General features: G+C 42.4%; 1 protein-coding gene across 2 annotated transcripts in view; it reads right to left on the minus strand.

Annotated features, from left to right (window-relative positions):
• maml3 (mastermind-like transcriptional coactivator 3) overlaps positions 1-14,848 on the minus strand; it is a 203,623-nt gene that overhangs the window by 37,086 nt on the left and 151,689 nt on the right. The window contains exons 4-5 of one of the 2 annotated variants that reach the window (XM_089006343.1): positions 6,708-6,776; positions 6,362-6,457 (exon numbers count right to left, since the gene is read on the minus strand). The exons of the other annotated variant lie outside the window; for it this stretch is intronic. Of the exons in view, the coding sequence (XP_088862469.1) occupies positions 6,362-6,457; positions 6,708-6,776 (165 nt within the window). The remainder of the gene's footprint in view (positions 1-6,361; positions 6,458-6,707; positions 6,777-14,848) is intronic. 2 annotated transcript variants of the gene reach the window in all.

Here is a 14,848-nt window from a genome sequence, read left to right on the forward strand (position 1 = left end):
ATTGATGTGTAATTGCTCTGGAAAATAGCCTGTGTTGTAGACGATTAAGGTGATGCCACGCCCAGTACTGCGTGCGTGTGCTTTTGTAAATGATATCTTGTTGTGTCATAAATTATGGTATTACGAGGGATATTTGTTCAAGTCGGACTAAGCAGGACTTCACTGAAGGCCTAGGTGTGAAATGCACGGACCGCCACGGCAGAGCTCACGTCTTTCATTACTGCTGCAATAGCCTCTGAAACATACTGTAATGCCCCTCAGCATGGGAAATGATGTGCACAGTCGCTGCTATAGCGGGTCGGTCTTTTTAATAACAAAACGTAGCAGTTATCACAAACAGATACAAACAGGAGCTGCTGTTACGCCACAGCTCAGCCATTTTATTCAGACACTCTCTCGAACCCCGTTGTCGGGTCCTCCCAAGCCCCAGTCACGTGACCAGCTTCCGTGTTTATCCTGTTGACGCGAGCGCAATAAAAAAAACGGCGTAGGAGAGCTTATATACAGTACCGTTGTTCAACACCAATTTAAACCATGGGGAAACGTAAGAATTGTTATATCCGAACAACATACAAGGCAATTGTGGCTGTAGAGGACAATCCAACAAGGGAATCCTTCATCGCGAAAGTGTTTGACGTGCAGCAGAATACTTCATCAACGTAAGTAATGTAAACGTTGCAGTTTTGGTTTTTCATTGGATTGGATTGGATTGGATTGGATTGGATATTGTGTTGCATTAAGATATCTTTATCACTTGCAACAATCACCGTTTTTAATGTTTGTACATGCTGGCGTCCATGGTTTCGTGTGAATAGAACAACGTGAGGATTTTTTTTGCATTGGTTGCATTTTTCAAAGGAAATAGTCATTAAAAAAGTGTAAAGACATTTTTATTTGATGCACAAGTTTATTTTTCACTTTACTACTGTACAAAAAGCATGCTAGATACGCAATCCATGAACCCAATGATAAAATGCCATATCATAGATCCCCCATTTACGTGTTGCCCCCTCCCCCCTTTTAATGCAGTTCGGCGCAAGACGGATATATCGATCGTCCGGTTATATCGACATTTTTTCAGAGTCGCGAGAATATCGATATAACGAGACTTTACTGTATTTTGAAGTTTTCAAATTTTAAAGTCATAAACATACCAGATGATTGTGGCGATGATGTTGATGTAGGAGTACATTTTGTCATATCTTTATCGTCCTCATCATCAGTGCCTGACATATCAGTGTCAACACATAGTTTTTCTGAGGAACAGAGGAAACACAGATAAAACTTCAGCTGGCTGAGAAAAAAATGGGTGCAATTATTTCCTGAAATATGCAGATGTGTTCTTACCATGGGGATCAATGTTGATGTCATCCAAATTCTTGCCCTTAAACTGGGACAAACTTCCCGTTTCCAGAGCGATGAGTACCTTGCTCATTTTTGCAAGCTGCATTGTCCCCTCCGGCAGCCGATAATGTTGACGGTGCACTATGATATCATGGCCTAGGAAGTCTGCCAGCTCGTCCATTTCGTTGTCTTTTAAATTGAGAACTTTGGACATTGTGGCCATGTGCTTTCTTAATTTTGTGGAATGCTTCCGGATTTTTTGCCCCGCAGTATAGGGGTATCTGACGAATTACATCAGATCGTCTGAAGTGACTGGGCGCTTGTGGTCTTGCAAAAAAGAATGTGTTTTCATCCAGTATCCCACATTCATGACGAGTATTGACAAGTAACATCATGGATGTCTGCACTTCAGGTGTAAGGAGAATGGGAACCTTTGGAAGTGTCGACACAGTTTCCGCTCAAGGTCAGATAAAGCCAGCTCCATATCCGGATGCATTGACGATGTATCTCTCGAAGTAAACACAGTAAGTGGCATCTTAGAAACTTCCTCTTATATTCTCCGGTTGAAAATGATAATTTCGCAAAGTGTAACTTTTGCAAGTTCTCCCCAATGTTTCCTACTTGTGTCTTCTTTGAGTTTTGTTTGGTACACCTGTCTTTGGACATCAAGATACTCATGCATCTTTTTCACATCTTCGGTAAAAGGCAGAAGTTGTGGAACATTACATTTTGCCTCACGCAGGTTTCTGAGGGCCTTTGAGGACACGCATTCACTCCATCTGGTGTCACAGATTTGTTTGAACACCCGTGCATTATTAATGGCATTGTCATCACCTGAGATTAATCCTTCACATTCAATAATATTTGCAATTTTCCTGAGGTTGTGGCCTGTGAGGTTAAGTGCTAAGGATGGTATTGCGAATGCATTTAATTGCTCATTTAAGCCAGCCCCCTTCCTCACTGATTCGATCACATGATTGAAATTTACTGGGATGAAGAAATCCACCATTTCTTTAAGCTTTCCATTTTTCTTTCCCTGTAGAAGCAGTCCCTGTCTCACGCATCTTCTCTCTGATGTAGTCATGTTTTGAGACATAATGACCATGCTTATTGAAGAGGTGTTCCCCAAATTTCAGAATCACCTTTTCGTTACGTACAGCATTTGTGATTGCATCTTGATGCATACAAAGCACCGTTTTCCAAAACTGTTCATTTACACCACCTGGAACTGGCTGAGCATATTCACACAAGGCCTGAACCCTAGTCTTTCCTGGTTTCAAATTTTGCACATGCATGTTTAAGTGACACCTCTGCATGTGCCTCCACATTGGTCTCGTCATAAAGTAGCCCTGACAATTCACACAATGCATGTAATATTTGGCTTCCACTGTTTTTTTGGATTGCTGACGAGGTATCAACATTCCTTGACCTTCACGAAGAACGTCATTGTTATGGGCACAATTCCCTTTATTTCTGAGAAGATCCAGTTGTATTCTTCTCTCTTTGGAGCCAGTTGGAAGCACATTTGCCACTTCAGGGGTATCTTTGTGTTGTGTTATCAAATGGCGCACAATTTTTCTGTAAGGCTTGGAGCAAAACACACAGAAGTGAGATTTGTTGTAGAGCCTGCCACCATCTGTTTTCCTTTTAAAAGTCACGACCTTCATATCAGAACCACTGGATGAAGCTGTTTGCTGGTGTTCTGAGTCAGATGAGTCGGTACAAGTCACACGTCTTTGTGTCTGTGGCTGAAAGGAATTGGCCAGGTGTAAACTTTTTGATTCATGAGGTTTATCCGTGTCCAGGGTAGAAGAAGGTGTCACATGTATTTTTCATGTGAAGTTTTTGTTCTTCTGCTGCTCTGTTTCTTCGACCGAGCTGTAACTTGTTTGTTCTCCAGGTTTGGGAACATATTCATCATCAGTATTGTCAGAACTCGACAGAGAATCGTCCATGGTTTGTTTTCATGTTAAACTGAAAGAGGGAGAGACAGATAGAGAGATTACTAACCGTAAAATCCTGTACATAATTTGACCCCCCCACTCTTGTATATATATATATATATATATATATATATATATATATATATATATATATATATATATATATATATATATATATATATATATATATATATATATATATATATACACAGATTGTTTTTCAGCATTTTTGACCACGACATTCATCAAGGAGGAGACTGTGCTGAGCGGTTGCGCCTTTTCGGCAGCATGAATATGCCAGTACTGTTTTTGAATGGGAGGAATGTCGGAGCCATTCGACTGCCATGGCTGGACACCAAAGGGGCCATTGTGCTTTTTTGCGCCTGTAATGGGCAGCATCTTCACAGCCCCGCTTTGTTTAGCGGAAAGGTCAGTGCTGTTGGACAGTCTGCGGCTAGATGGATGCATGGCTTGGGGAACCTGCGATAAGAAGAAAGGAGCGTCAGCGCAGAGCGCCGATGCGTATGTGGAACTGTTGCGGCTTGGAATTGAAGCAGATTTATGTGGAACAAGAGATGTGAGACAATCTCTTTTCGTCAATGGATGCTACAGCTGCGTGTTTGCTTTCAACATTTAGCTTGTAGTCAACGTGCACATTCCACCATGATGTCCCTGATCCACTGGTGGAAAGACGCTTTGATCCTCTCCTCTTTCATCTAGAACTGCTTCACGTCACCAAAAAAAGACGGTACAGCAAGTCCTGAAGAATTAATGTCTCTCTGTTTCTTTATTTTGTCATATTGTCTCTATGCTGTCCTATTATTTGTTATTTAGTTTTTTTTTTGTTCTTTTGACTTCAAGAGTGGCTGCCTTTCCAGCAGCTCATGTATTTTGTTTTTCTACTTTCATTCCTTTCATCACTTTGCTGCTGTGAAATGTAAATTTCTCTACTGTGAGACTAATAAAGGCATATCCAATCCAATCCAATCTAATCCAATCCAATCCAATCCAATATAGGGCGGCCCGGTAGTCGAGTGGTTAGCGCACCGGCTTCACAGTGGAGAGGTCGCTGGTTCACGTCCCGGTCCGGCCTCCCCGCGTGAGTTTTCTCCGGGTCCTCCGGTTTCCTCCCACACTCCAAAAACATGCATGGCAGGCAGATTGACCACTCCAAATTGTCCCTAGTTGTGAGTGTGAGAGTGACTGTTGTACGTCTTTGTGTGCCCTGCGATTGGCTGGCAACCAATTCAGGGTGTTCCCCGCCTTGTGCCCGAAGACAGCTGAGATAGGCTCCAGCAACCCCCGCAACCCTAATGAGGAATAGGCGGTACGGAAAATGAGATGATATATATATATATATATATATATATATATATATATATATATATATATATATATATATATATATATATATATCAGTTTATTTGCTACACACTTTTGCGAATTGCCATAGAACTGTTGAAACATTGAAATAAACAATTCCAAAAGATCTCTCTGGTGCAAATTTTGAACTTCAAAGTCAAAAAGTCAAAGTCAGCTTTATTGTCAAATATGCTAATATGCATGACGTACAGCACAGATGATTCAGCATGCTCATTCTCATATTAGACATTGTAATAGGAAGACAATTGTTTTGAAGAGATGCTAGTTGGACCATAAGCGATGCAGCATATCGAAGTGTTGCTTTAATTACTCTTGAAAAGCATTTATTCCTCTCACTGTATGTATGTATGATACCGTCCAGTGATTTCATGGTATCCTTTATTATTCTCATAATAATTTGAGAGTGAATAAGAATCTAATACAGTGGGGCCTCGGTTTACGAACACCTTAGCCTTACGAACTTTTCGGTTTACGAACGTTAAATTTATGAAAATTAAACCTTGGATTACGCAATACTTTTCGCGATACACACCCCCCACCATGGCTGGCGGAGTAATCTTCCGTGGAAGAACACCAAAGCACATGAGCGAAAAGCGCCCCAGCCGGCCTGCCTTTCCACACCCCCTTTCTCTGAATGCACATGTCGAGAGACAGAGACAAAGAGAGAGAGAGAGAGAGAGAGAGAGAGAGAGAGAGAGAGAGAGAGAGAGAGAGAGACACACACGTCGACAGTTTTTTGCTTTTTTGGGATCTAAAAAGAAACCACAGGCTCGTGTTCAGCCTAAGAAGACACAAAAGAAAATTACAGTCGAGGAGAAGAAGCAGATCATTGAGAAACACAAACGAGGTGTGCGTTTGTCTGATTTAGCCGCTTAGCGGATATGCTAAGTCCATTTCAATGTGTATCATTGTGTTCAGATGATAGAAAAGGCTTGGCATGATGTTACCCTTCGATTCTTGAAAGCAGCATGGAAGAATCCTTGAGAGGGACTTTGAAGGATTTGATCCTCATGACTCTGTTGTTTTGGACGACATTGTTTCCATTGGACAGAACATGGGACGTGAAGTGGATGGAGATGACATTGAGGAGCTTGTTGCTGACCATAATGAGGTCCTCAACACACAGGATTTGATTTGCTAAGTGGAATGATGTGCCGGCTTTTATTGAACAGTTCCATGATGAATGATAATGTATGCCTCAGTTTCGTAAGACCTTACAGGTCAGAACGCAACAGGTGTCAATTAAGAGCCATCAACGACCATCACAAATGTAAATAAAGTGACTTTATTATACAGTGCAGTGTATTTATTCCAGTACAATACAATATCACATTTATTATACGTAGAATATGGTATGTTGTGTATAGTTTTAAGGCTTATTTAGTTCAAAATTATATTTTATGGAGACCTGGGAACGGATTATTCTCATTTTAATGGTTTCCTATGGGATTTTTTTTGGGATACACACTTTTCGCCTTACACACTCTGTCTGGGAACCAATTAAGTTCGTAAGCCAAGGTCTCAATGTAGCTATTTAAAACATACCAAGAAATGTTAAATCCAGGTTTTCAAAAAATATGTTCTCCCCATATCTATGATTAATAGAATCATAATCAGAAAGCCTTTAATAGTCTCACAATGGGGGAATTTATAATAGATTAAGCACGATAAATTCTTATGATGATACTGACCGGCCTCTGGAGCTCAGGGACACTTGCACTATGACCAACATCACTAGAAGTGTGCTCATGGCTGTTGGCATCATTGGAGCTCTCTTTGTGATTTATCTGAAAAACAAACAAAAAAACATCAAATCAACTGCCAATGAAAGAATGCTTGGTTACAGCATAAATGGGTGAGTCTCTTCAGATATTATGTGTCACAAAATGCAGGTGGCTGAAGTCTAAGGATTTGACACTGTAACTGAAATTGAAAGTTTTTTAAAACAGTGTCGATAAAGTTAAGTTTAACTTCATTTCATTTGTGGTAGACTATAGTTCAGCGAACGTTGCATTCAGTCAAATTCAGTCCTTATACCTTTGTTGACATTTGTGGTTGAGTCTTATCAGAACTCTCCATCTCATATCTCATCCACCGACTTTGATCCTGCAAAAACAAAAATTACATTTTGAGATGTTAATCATGTTGTTTCTTTTTATTTATTGATTGTCATATGTGGCACTTTTGGAAATACTGTTGCATGTTTTTTTTTGCCATAACCGCCAATATTGGTTAATAGCGTGATCTGCTCTATTCAATGCAAAGAACTAAATGATGTCCTTATTTCTGACAAGAATTCCAATAAATAGCGTTGAAACATTTTCAAATTCTGAAATTACAATTGCTGCCACTTTTATTCCTGTCTCTGGCTGTTTGGATCAATCTGTATATTTTGAACACATGCAAGGATGCATCTGGGAAATTAAAAAAGAGTTGTGTCTAAAAAGGGGGCCAAAGTCTAAAATGGATGGGGCCAGATTTAACTAGATTGCCCAAATATACAAAACTGATTGGAATAAACCAAAATACATTCATTGGAGCATGATATTTCTAAATTGCAAATAAAAAAACATCATTTGTCTAAAATCTATATTTCTAATGTACAAATAATTTTAATTCAAGTCAAATAATTTATTCATACATAAAGTAAACAAACTATTTCTATTTTCTTAAGTTACTACACAATAAATGCTGTGCTATTTTGATATGCTACGGTACAGAGATGACAAAGAGAACAGACTTAGCACAATATTTCTCATTAATGTCTACTTAAATTTCTTTGCTTGGAAGATTTCCAATGTGCTGCAACAGCTCTGAAATAATGTCCCTTATCCGCTAAATTCGAATCGTTAACAGCAGTTTGCTGAATTCAATTGTCACTCCGTTGCTTCTTAAAAAAATGAAAATATGTTTGTGTTTAATATCTTTTAGGGTTTCACTCCTGTTCTCTCGCTCCATAATGCAACCATTTATGTCGATGTCGTTCGATGTAAATACTGCAATGTATAATGGGTAAATGATTACCGTATTATTCGGATTATAAGTCGCAGTTTTTTTCATAGTTTGGTCGGGGGTGTGACTTATATATGCGTTTTTTATTACTGTATATCATTTCACATGTTATTTTCACATTAAACTGCAAGAGCGCGCTCTAGGCCTGTGCTGATATTGTGGTGTTGAAACATCTGTGAGCCATCAAAATCTGTGAGCGCAGAGACAGTAGCCTACACATTTCTGTGTCAGCAACGTAGAAGAGGAAGTGGCGCCTTGTCTACCTGCCGAGTTGGGGGAGTTATTTAAAAGTGAAACCGAGGATGAAGATTTCCTTGGATTTGGTGATTTGGAGTAAAACCTGATATTTTGGAAAACTTGTTAGCATGTTCTTTGTGCTCGAGTTATCTGAATAACTCTTTGAAAAGACTGTTCTAGGTTACCAAAAAGGAGGTGTGTCCATCGGAGTTGCGTAGAGCGAGAGCTGCGGTGTTATGTTAAAAAAAAAGAAGTGAAACAGAGCCTGATGTTCTCTATTTTATTTTAATTTAATTAATTTATTTTAAATTGCTTTTCAAGATGACATGTATGTTGTTTGGTGTTGTATTTTATCAAATAAATGTTCCCCAAAAATGCGACTTATCCTCCAGTGCGACCTATATATGTTTTTTTTTCTTAATTATGCATTTTTTGGCTGGTGCGCCCTATAATCCGGAGCGACGTCTAATCCAAAAAAATACGGTATTCGATTATATTATCTCAGCAGTTTCCAGCGAATCACAATGAAAGTTAAAACCTCTCAAGCAAAACGAACAGTTTTCAATTGCTTTTTAACTAAATTTGTTTCTTTAGCTATTTTAAAAGAAGTATGTCATATGAGGCACAGATCAAGTAGCAATATGGGCCAATCGTAATAGACGTGCGCCGGTGCTGGCGCAGTGTAGTTACAAAGTGTCTCCAGCGGCTGTCAAAATGCGTAAATGGGGCGGCCCAAATGCATCGCTGCACATGTGTTTTTGCGTTTACAATAGAATTGGGGCTGCAGGATTAGCTGTATGTATCAATTTAATTCGATTTTAAAAAATCATCGAGTAATGCTGGCTGCATGCTCATTCCTCTACTGCTACAATATCTTACTTGCTTAAGGTTGTCCATCGTGTCTGATGATGACAGTCCAGCTCTACTTCTTCTTGTGGGACCATTTTATGTGACTGTATAGCCCAATCCGTGATCCACACTGCTTGCCACAGGCAGAGCAGGTGAATGCATTGACTGGGGTTGTGGGTATGGCACTGGCATGATGTCTCCTTTGATGTTTCCTGGTCTGTCGGTCACCTCGGTCTTCCTCATGTTTCTGTATGCCTTGTTGGAGGAGCTACCGCCAGATGGAGCGTTGAGCTGCAATGTCCTCCAGCTGGGTCGGTCGGGTTCAGGCCGCTTTTTTTCATGGCAGTCTTCACCTGGTCTTTATAGCGTTTTTTGGGGCCTCCTGCCAGGCGACGGCCGAGATGGAGCTGGCCATAAAGCACCTTACTTGGCAAGCGCTCTTCTGGCATCCTGATCACATGGCCTAGCCAGCGAAGTTGGTGCTGGGTGATTGTAGCTTCCACACTGGTGCAGTTTGTTTTGCAGAGTATTTCAGTGTGGGGGACTCTGTCTCTCCAGGATAGCCCAAGGATGCATTGTAGGCACTTGATGTGGAATCCTGAGGCGGTGACTGTACAGGGTCCATGCTTCGCAGCTGTAGAGGAGGGTTGACACAACAACAGCACGATAAACTGCAGTCTTGGTGTGGAGTTTGAGATCTTTCTTTTGAAAGACTCTCCTCCTAAGTCTGCCAAAACATGCTGATGCCTGTTTGATCCGGTTTTGTATCTCTCTGTCGATGGTGCAGTCGTCAGAGAGAAAGCTGCCCGGGTATTTGAAAGAGTTCACTATTGCTAGTGGCTTATTGGAGATGGTGAATGTTGGTGGATAAACTGGAGGAATGGATGTCCACTGACAGATTACCTCATCTTTTCCACATTGACAGAGAGGCCCAGTCTACCATAGGCATCTGAAGCAGCTGAGAGACTAGCTTGTAGTGCTTCTGGTGTGTGTGCCACAACTGCACAGTCATCTGCATATTGGAGTTCTATGACTTGCTCTGATCTTACTTTCGTGACTGCCTGGAGCCTCCTAATGTTGAATAGATTTCCATCAAGCCGGAAATCTATGGTAACCCCACTGTTCTTCTCGATCCTCTCATGGAGCAACAGTGTCACACATAGGAGGAAGATGTTGAACAGGACTGGTGCGAGGACACATCCCTGGCGGACACCAGTCTGCACCTTGGCCACCGATAGTCACACGTGATTTCATCCCATTGTGAAATTGGCTAAGGATGTTGACAAATTTCTGTGGGCATCCAAACTTCAGGAGAATATTCCAGAGAAGGTCCCTGTTGAACGTGTCAAAGGCCTTTGACAGATCAATAAAAGCAACAAAGAGGTTCTGGTGCTGTTCCCTACACTTCTCCTGAAGCTGCCGAGCTGTGAAGACCATGTCTACGGTGCTTCTGTTCTTCCTGAAACCACACTGGGATTCTGGCAGCAGATCTTCTGTGATGCAGTTTATCAATCTATGTAGCATCACCTTCGGCCAGGACTTTACCAGCAACTGCCAAGTGAGATGCCACGGGTGTTACCACAGAGGGATTTGTCCCCCTTGCCTTTGTAGATGGTGACAATATTTGCATCTTTCCACTGCTGAGGCACAGTTTCATGCTTCCACACATCGCTGATGAAGAGGAAGAGGGCACGGTTACAAAGGTTGCTTGAGGATCTCGGCCGGGATACTGTCAGGACCGGGGTCTTGTTGCTTTTCAGAGATTCCAAAGGTTGGTGGAAGGTCAAGGTCTTGGATAGTCGGGCGATCAGGGAGCTCCTCTAGAACTAAAGGTTCTGTTGGGGAAGGCTGGTTGAGTAAACATTCAAGTGTTCTGCCCATCTTTTGATGATGAGCGGTTGAGTTCGGCTGCAATGAGTGCAGTTCTCCTCTGAGGTCTATCAGTGTTGATGTTGGTGTCCAGGACTGTCCTTATGTTCCATGATGCCAGTATGAGAGGGATTTTCTTGGGATTTCGACCGCTGACTGGAATTCCCGATAGGTGCGGTGGCCTATCCAGGATTTTTTTGAGTAGGCAATGTTTGGCCCACCTTTTCTAGGCCCTTCCCCAATTGGGGTGAGCAGTGTTGTCCTGAATAGTATAATAATAATAATAATAATAATAATAATAATAATAATAATAATCTCATCTCTCATCTCATTTTCCGTACCGCTTATTCCTCATTAGGGTTGCGGGGGTTGCTGGAGCCTATATAATAATAATAATAATAATAATAATAATAATAATAATAATAATAATAATAATAATAATAATAATGTAAATTTCTCCACTGTGAGACTAATAAAGGCAAATCCAATCCAATGTAATAGGGCTGTTCAGTTGCATGGGGGTCTGCCGAGTGTGCAGAGTTCTGATTAGGAGCTTCTGGTGCATTCATACCTGCTTCCGTCACCAGACACCCCATCGCCACCAGACTCTGGTCCATTTCTAGTAGATGGTCCCACCGAGGTAGAGATGGATACCGGCAGAGAGAAATTATTTTAAATGCAACTGGGGGCGCGCATGTCCCAGCAACACTTCTTGACTGTAGGAGGGTGGGATCCGGTGGCAAGGGGAGCCCAGGATGACCGGCTCTCTTCTACAGTTGCAGGAGGCTGCCGGAGCTCCAGTCTTTCGGAGGACCGCCTATCGTGTGCCACCAGAACACGTTGCTTTTCTCTCAGGGTGTGCTCCCCTTTAGGAAATGTCATGAAACGTCTTTAAAACATGGTTTGAAGTCTCTCAGAGCAATTTGCCCGTGGGGACCTCATTTTAGGTCGCCACGGCTACATGAGTCCCCACCGGACTGTGTGCAGTCAGGTTGATGTCCCCACCGGAGGGCGCGAAGGAGAACACACACACACACACACACACACACACACACACACACACACACACACACACACACACACACACACACACACACACACACACACACACACACACACACACACACACACACACACACACACACACACACACACACACACACACACACACACACACACGCAGAGATTTACACTAATAGGCTATGGTCTATATAACGTTAATGATTTGACCATTAGGACAGAGGAATGAATCAGTGGTAAAATGCAATCAGAATGACGGAACAACACGGCTAAACATTTCTGAGAGTTCATATCCATTGATGAAATGACGGCGGTAACAAAAGCACAATTTTTTTTCATTACGCCGGTTGTGTTGCCCAAAACCAAAAGATTTGGGCCCAGTGTGTAGATTATTGGTCGACCACGAAAGACTGGTTGGGCACTGACAACATAAAAAGAGAAAACTTGACAAGTGAATTGACCAGCAGGGACTGTGCGTTGTTCCGTCTCTTAATCCCAACCCCATAATTAATCAAATTTTAGCTGAACAAAACTGCCAATGTGAGAGAGTTAACAAAATCACCACGAAGATAATTCCATAAAATCTCACTACCCTGTTGCGAGAAAATATATTCCATAAATTCATTCTCAAAAAGATGCATGAAAGGAAGTATGCATGATGCATATTATGATCATCTATACTTTTTACAGATCTGAATTATTGTACACAAACATAATAAAGGCTATGTTCATGCTGCAGGTCTTGATGCCCATTTAGGATTTTTTGGGGGGATATATCCGCTCGTTTTATGACCGGGTAAACATTCCGCACATGTTGGGATTGAAAACAACCGGAATTGTATGTTACACATTGCATGAAAAAAAAAATCTGCTATTTGCCACATATGAGCAAAAAAATCTCAATTGACCTTCAGTGTGACCAAAGCCTGGGTCAAATGTTTAGATTAGTTAAATTGAGGCCAATTGTGTCCAAACTCTATATCACCTATCGGAAGAGGAGTGAGAATATACGTAACCATGTGATGTTGATGACTGGCAATAATTGCCATCAAATATGTAAAATAATCTAATTCCCGTTCGTGAAAGTCATCAAACTCGACGCACGAGTGAGTAAAAATATAAACAGGGACGAGAGCTGGAGGGATGGTGACAAGGGTAAGGCTGTGCAAGTTTGTGTGATTTCAGCAAGATATGTTTGTGCTGTTTCAGATGGATGACATGTGAAGGCATGATCAGTGTCGGTGGCAGAACATCACGTTCAAGCCCTTGTGTAATTCAAGTAATTAGTTGGTTCACACAAAGGGTATTTCAAGAGACGCTTGAAGGAAGAGTAGGTCAATGAGATCAAGCACCTTTTGATGGGTTCTTTTTTATGTATTTGCCAGATTAATAGCATAGGAACAAAAAGTATGGTATTACTCTTATTTAGGGTCATTGATTAGAGAAAATATTTTTTCGTACAGTGGGAGATATATATTTAAATCAAGAATATTTCACTACGTTCAATCCTCCATATTTGCTTCAAAAACAAATCAGTATTCACACGCAAACCAACAGTTGCCAGACATCTAAGACAAATAAAAACTCAACATCATTATAAATGTTGTCATGATCTGGTTGGCGGCCAACGGGTGGCACTTTCGGCACCGCCTGCACCTGCACCGGTGCTGGTCATCCCGATCAGTGGCAGACTGCCATGTTTGGATTGGCGATCAACGGGTAGCGCTGTCAGCCCTGCTGGTCATTCCAATCAGTGGCAGTCAAAAGGACTCCCGGGACGACCATTCGGTGTCGAGTCATTGGATGCAATTGTATGCATTGTGTATGCATTGTATGCGGTGCTTGTGTTTGTTTCACCTGGGCGGTTTTCTACTCTTGCTTTTCTTTTGATACTTTGTATTTTTTCTGTTCAAATGATTTTGATGGTTTAGATTTTGTTCCTGCTGACTTTATTTTAATACAATTTGTCAAACACAACCTCCTGCTCCCTCCTGCCTACTTTTTGGGATCCACATGTGAATATGGGTAGGATACTAGTGCAGCGTGTTCTACCGGAAACAAATTCCTTGTGTGTTCTACATACTTGGCAATAAAGATGATTCTGATTCTGATTTCTTTGCAAGCTGCAGTAAAGGACCATTAAAGAGTTTGATGGTTCTCTTTATTTGTAAGTAGGTTCGTTGTCAGATCTCCCAGGCAGGTGACGCGCAGAGCTTGATCGTGGCGTGGAGTTGAGCAAGTCGTGCTGTCCGTGATGTCCGTCCGACGCCCAGCGTGAGCCAGGCGTGAGTCCGAGATGAGACTGATATGATTCTGCCCCGTGGTTCGCCCAATCTCTCTGTCCCGCGACAGCTCCTTTTATACAATTTTCCAGCGTGTGCTATGCGTCAGGGTGAGACGCACATCAAGGAGATCAAGGAATTGAAAGACATGAAAGGGTTGAAAGGCGCACTTCAAAATCATACACGCGTGTGACGCAAGAGGGCTCCCCTCCTGGATCCGAAGTCCGTGAAAGCGATGAAGGAAAAAGAAATAAAAACAAAAGTCATTCTGCGACATGGTGAGGCCAGGCAAGATGACGGTCACCGAGCATGGCAGGCGTCGGTGGGGTGGTTGCCGAGGAAGTTTCGTGGTGCCTGAAGTCGTTGTACAGGAGCACGGCAAAAAGTGCTCTACGACTGCCAGTTTGAGTCGATCGATGAGGGATTGTGACGAAGAAGCGTGGGGTTGGTCATGCTGCCAGGCACGGACAGGCCGGTCATCGGCGACGGTGGCGATGATCGCGCTGCCATGGCACTCTGCAGGACGCTGAGGAAGCACGCTGACGTCGGCAGCCGAGTCGGCCATGAAGCGTCTTCCCGAAGTCCGATCGTGGACATAAGCGATGTCCGACGATGTCCGATCGTGGACATATACGATGTCCGATCGTGGACATAAGCGATGCAGCTAGTTGCAGAGTCGTGAGGCGAATTGGACGATGTTGGCCATCAGGGTGCGGCAGGTTTCACGGTGGGGTCGGGGCGCCCACGGGTGGTGGCGGCCCATCGAGAGCTCGGCTCGAGGGGTCTTGCTGTGAAGATGCCGGGTTCACGGGCGGCTGGGAAATCTGGCTGTTTCCATTTGGAGAGTTGATTGGGCTGAGGAGGAGGGAAAAAAATCTTCCTGGCTGGCTCGCCAATAAAGGGTTTGAT

Source organism: Hippocampus bargibanti, linkage group LG10 (assembly GCF_051943395.1).
Source record: "Hippocampus bargibanti isolate YZ-2025 linkage group LG10, ASM5194339v1, whole genome shotgun sequence".
NCBI lineage: Eukaryota > Metazoa > Chordata > Actinopteri > Syngnathiformes > Syngnathidae > Hippocampus > Hippocampus bargibanti.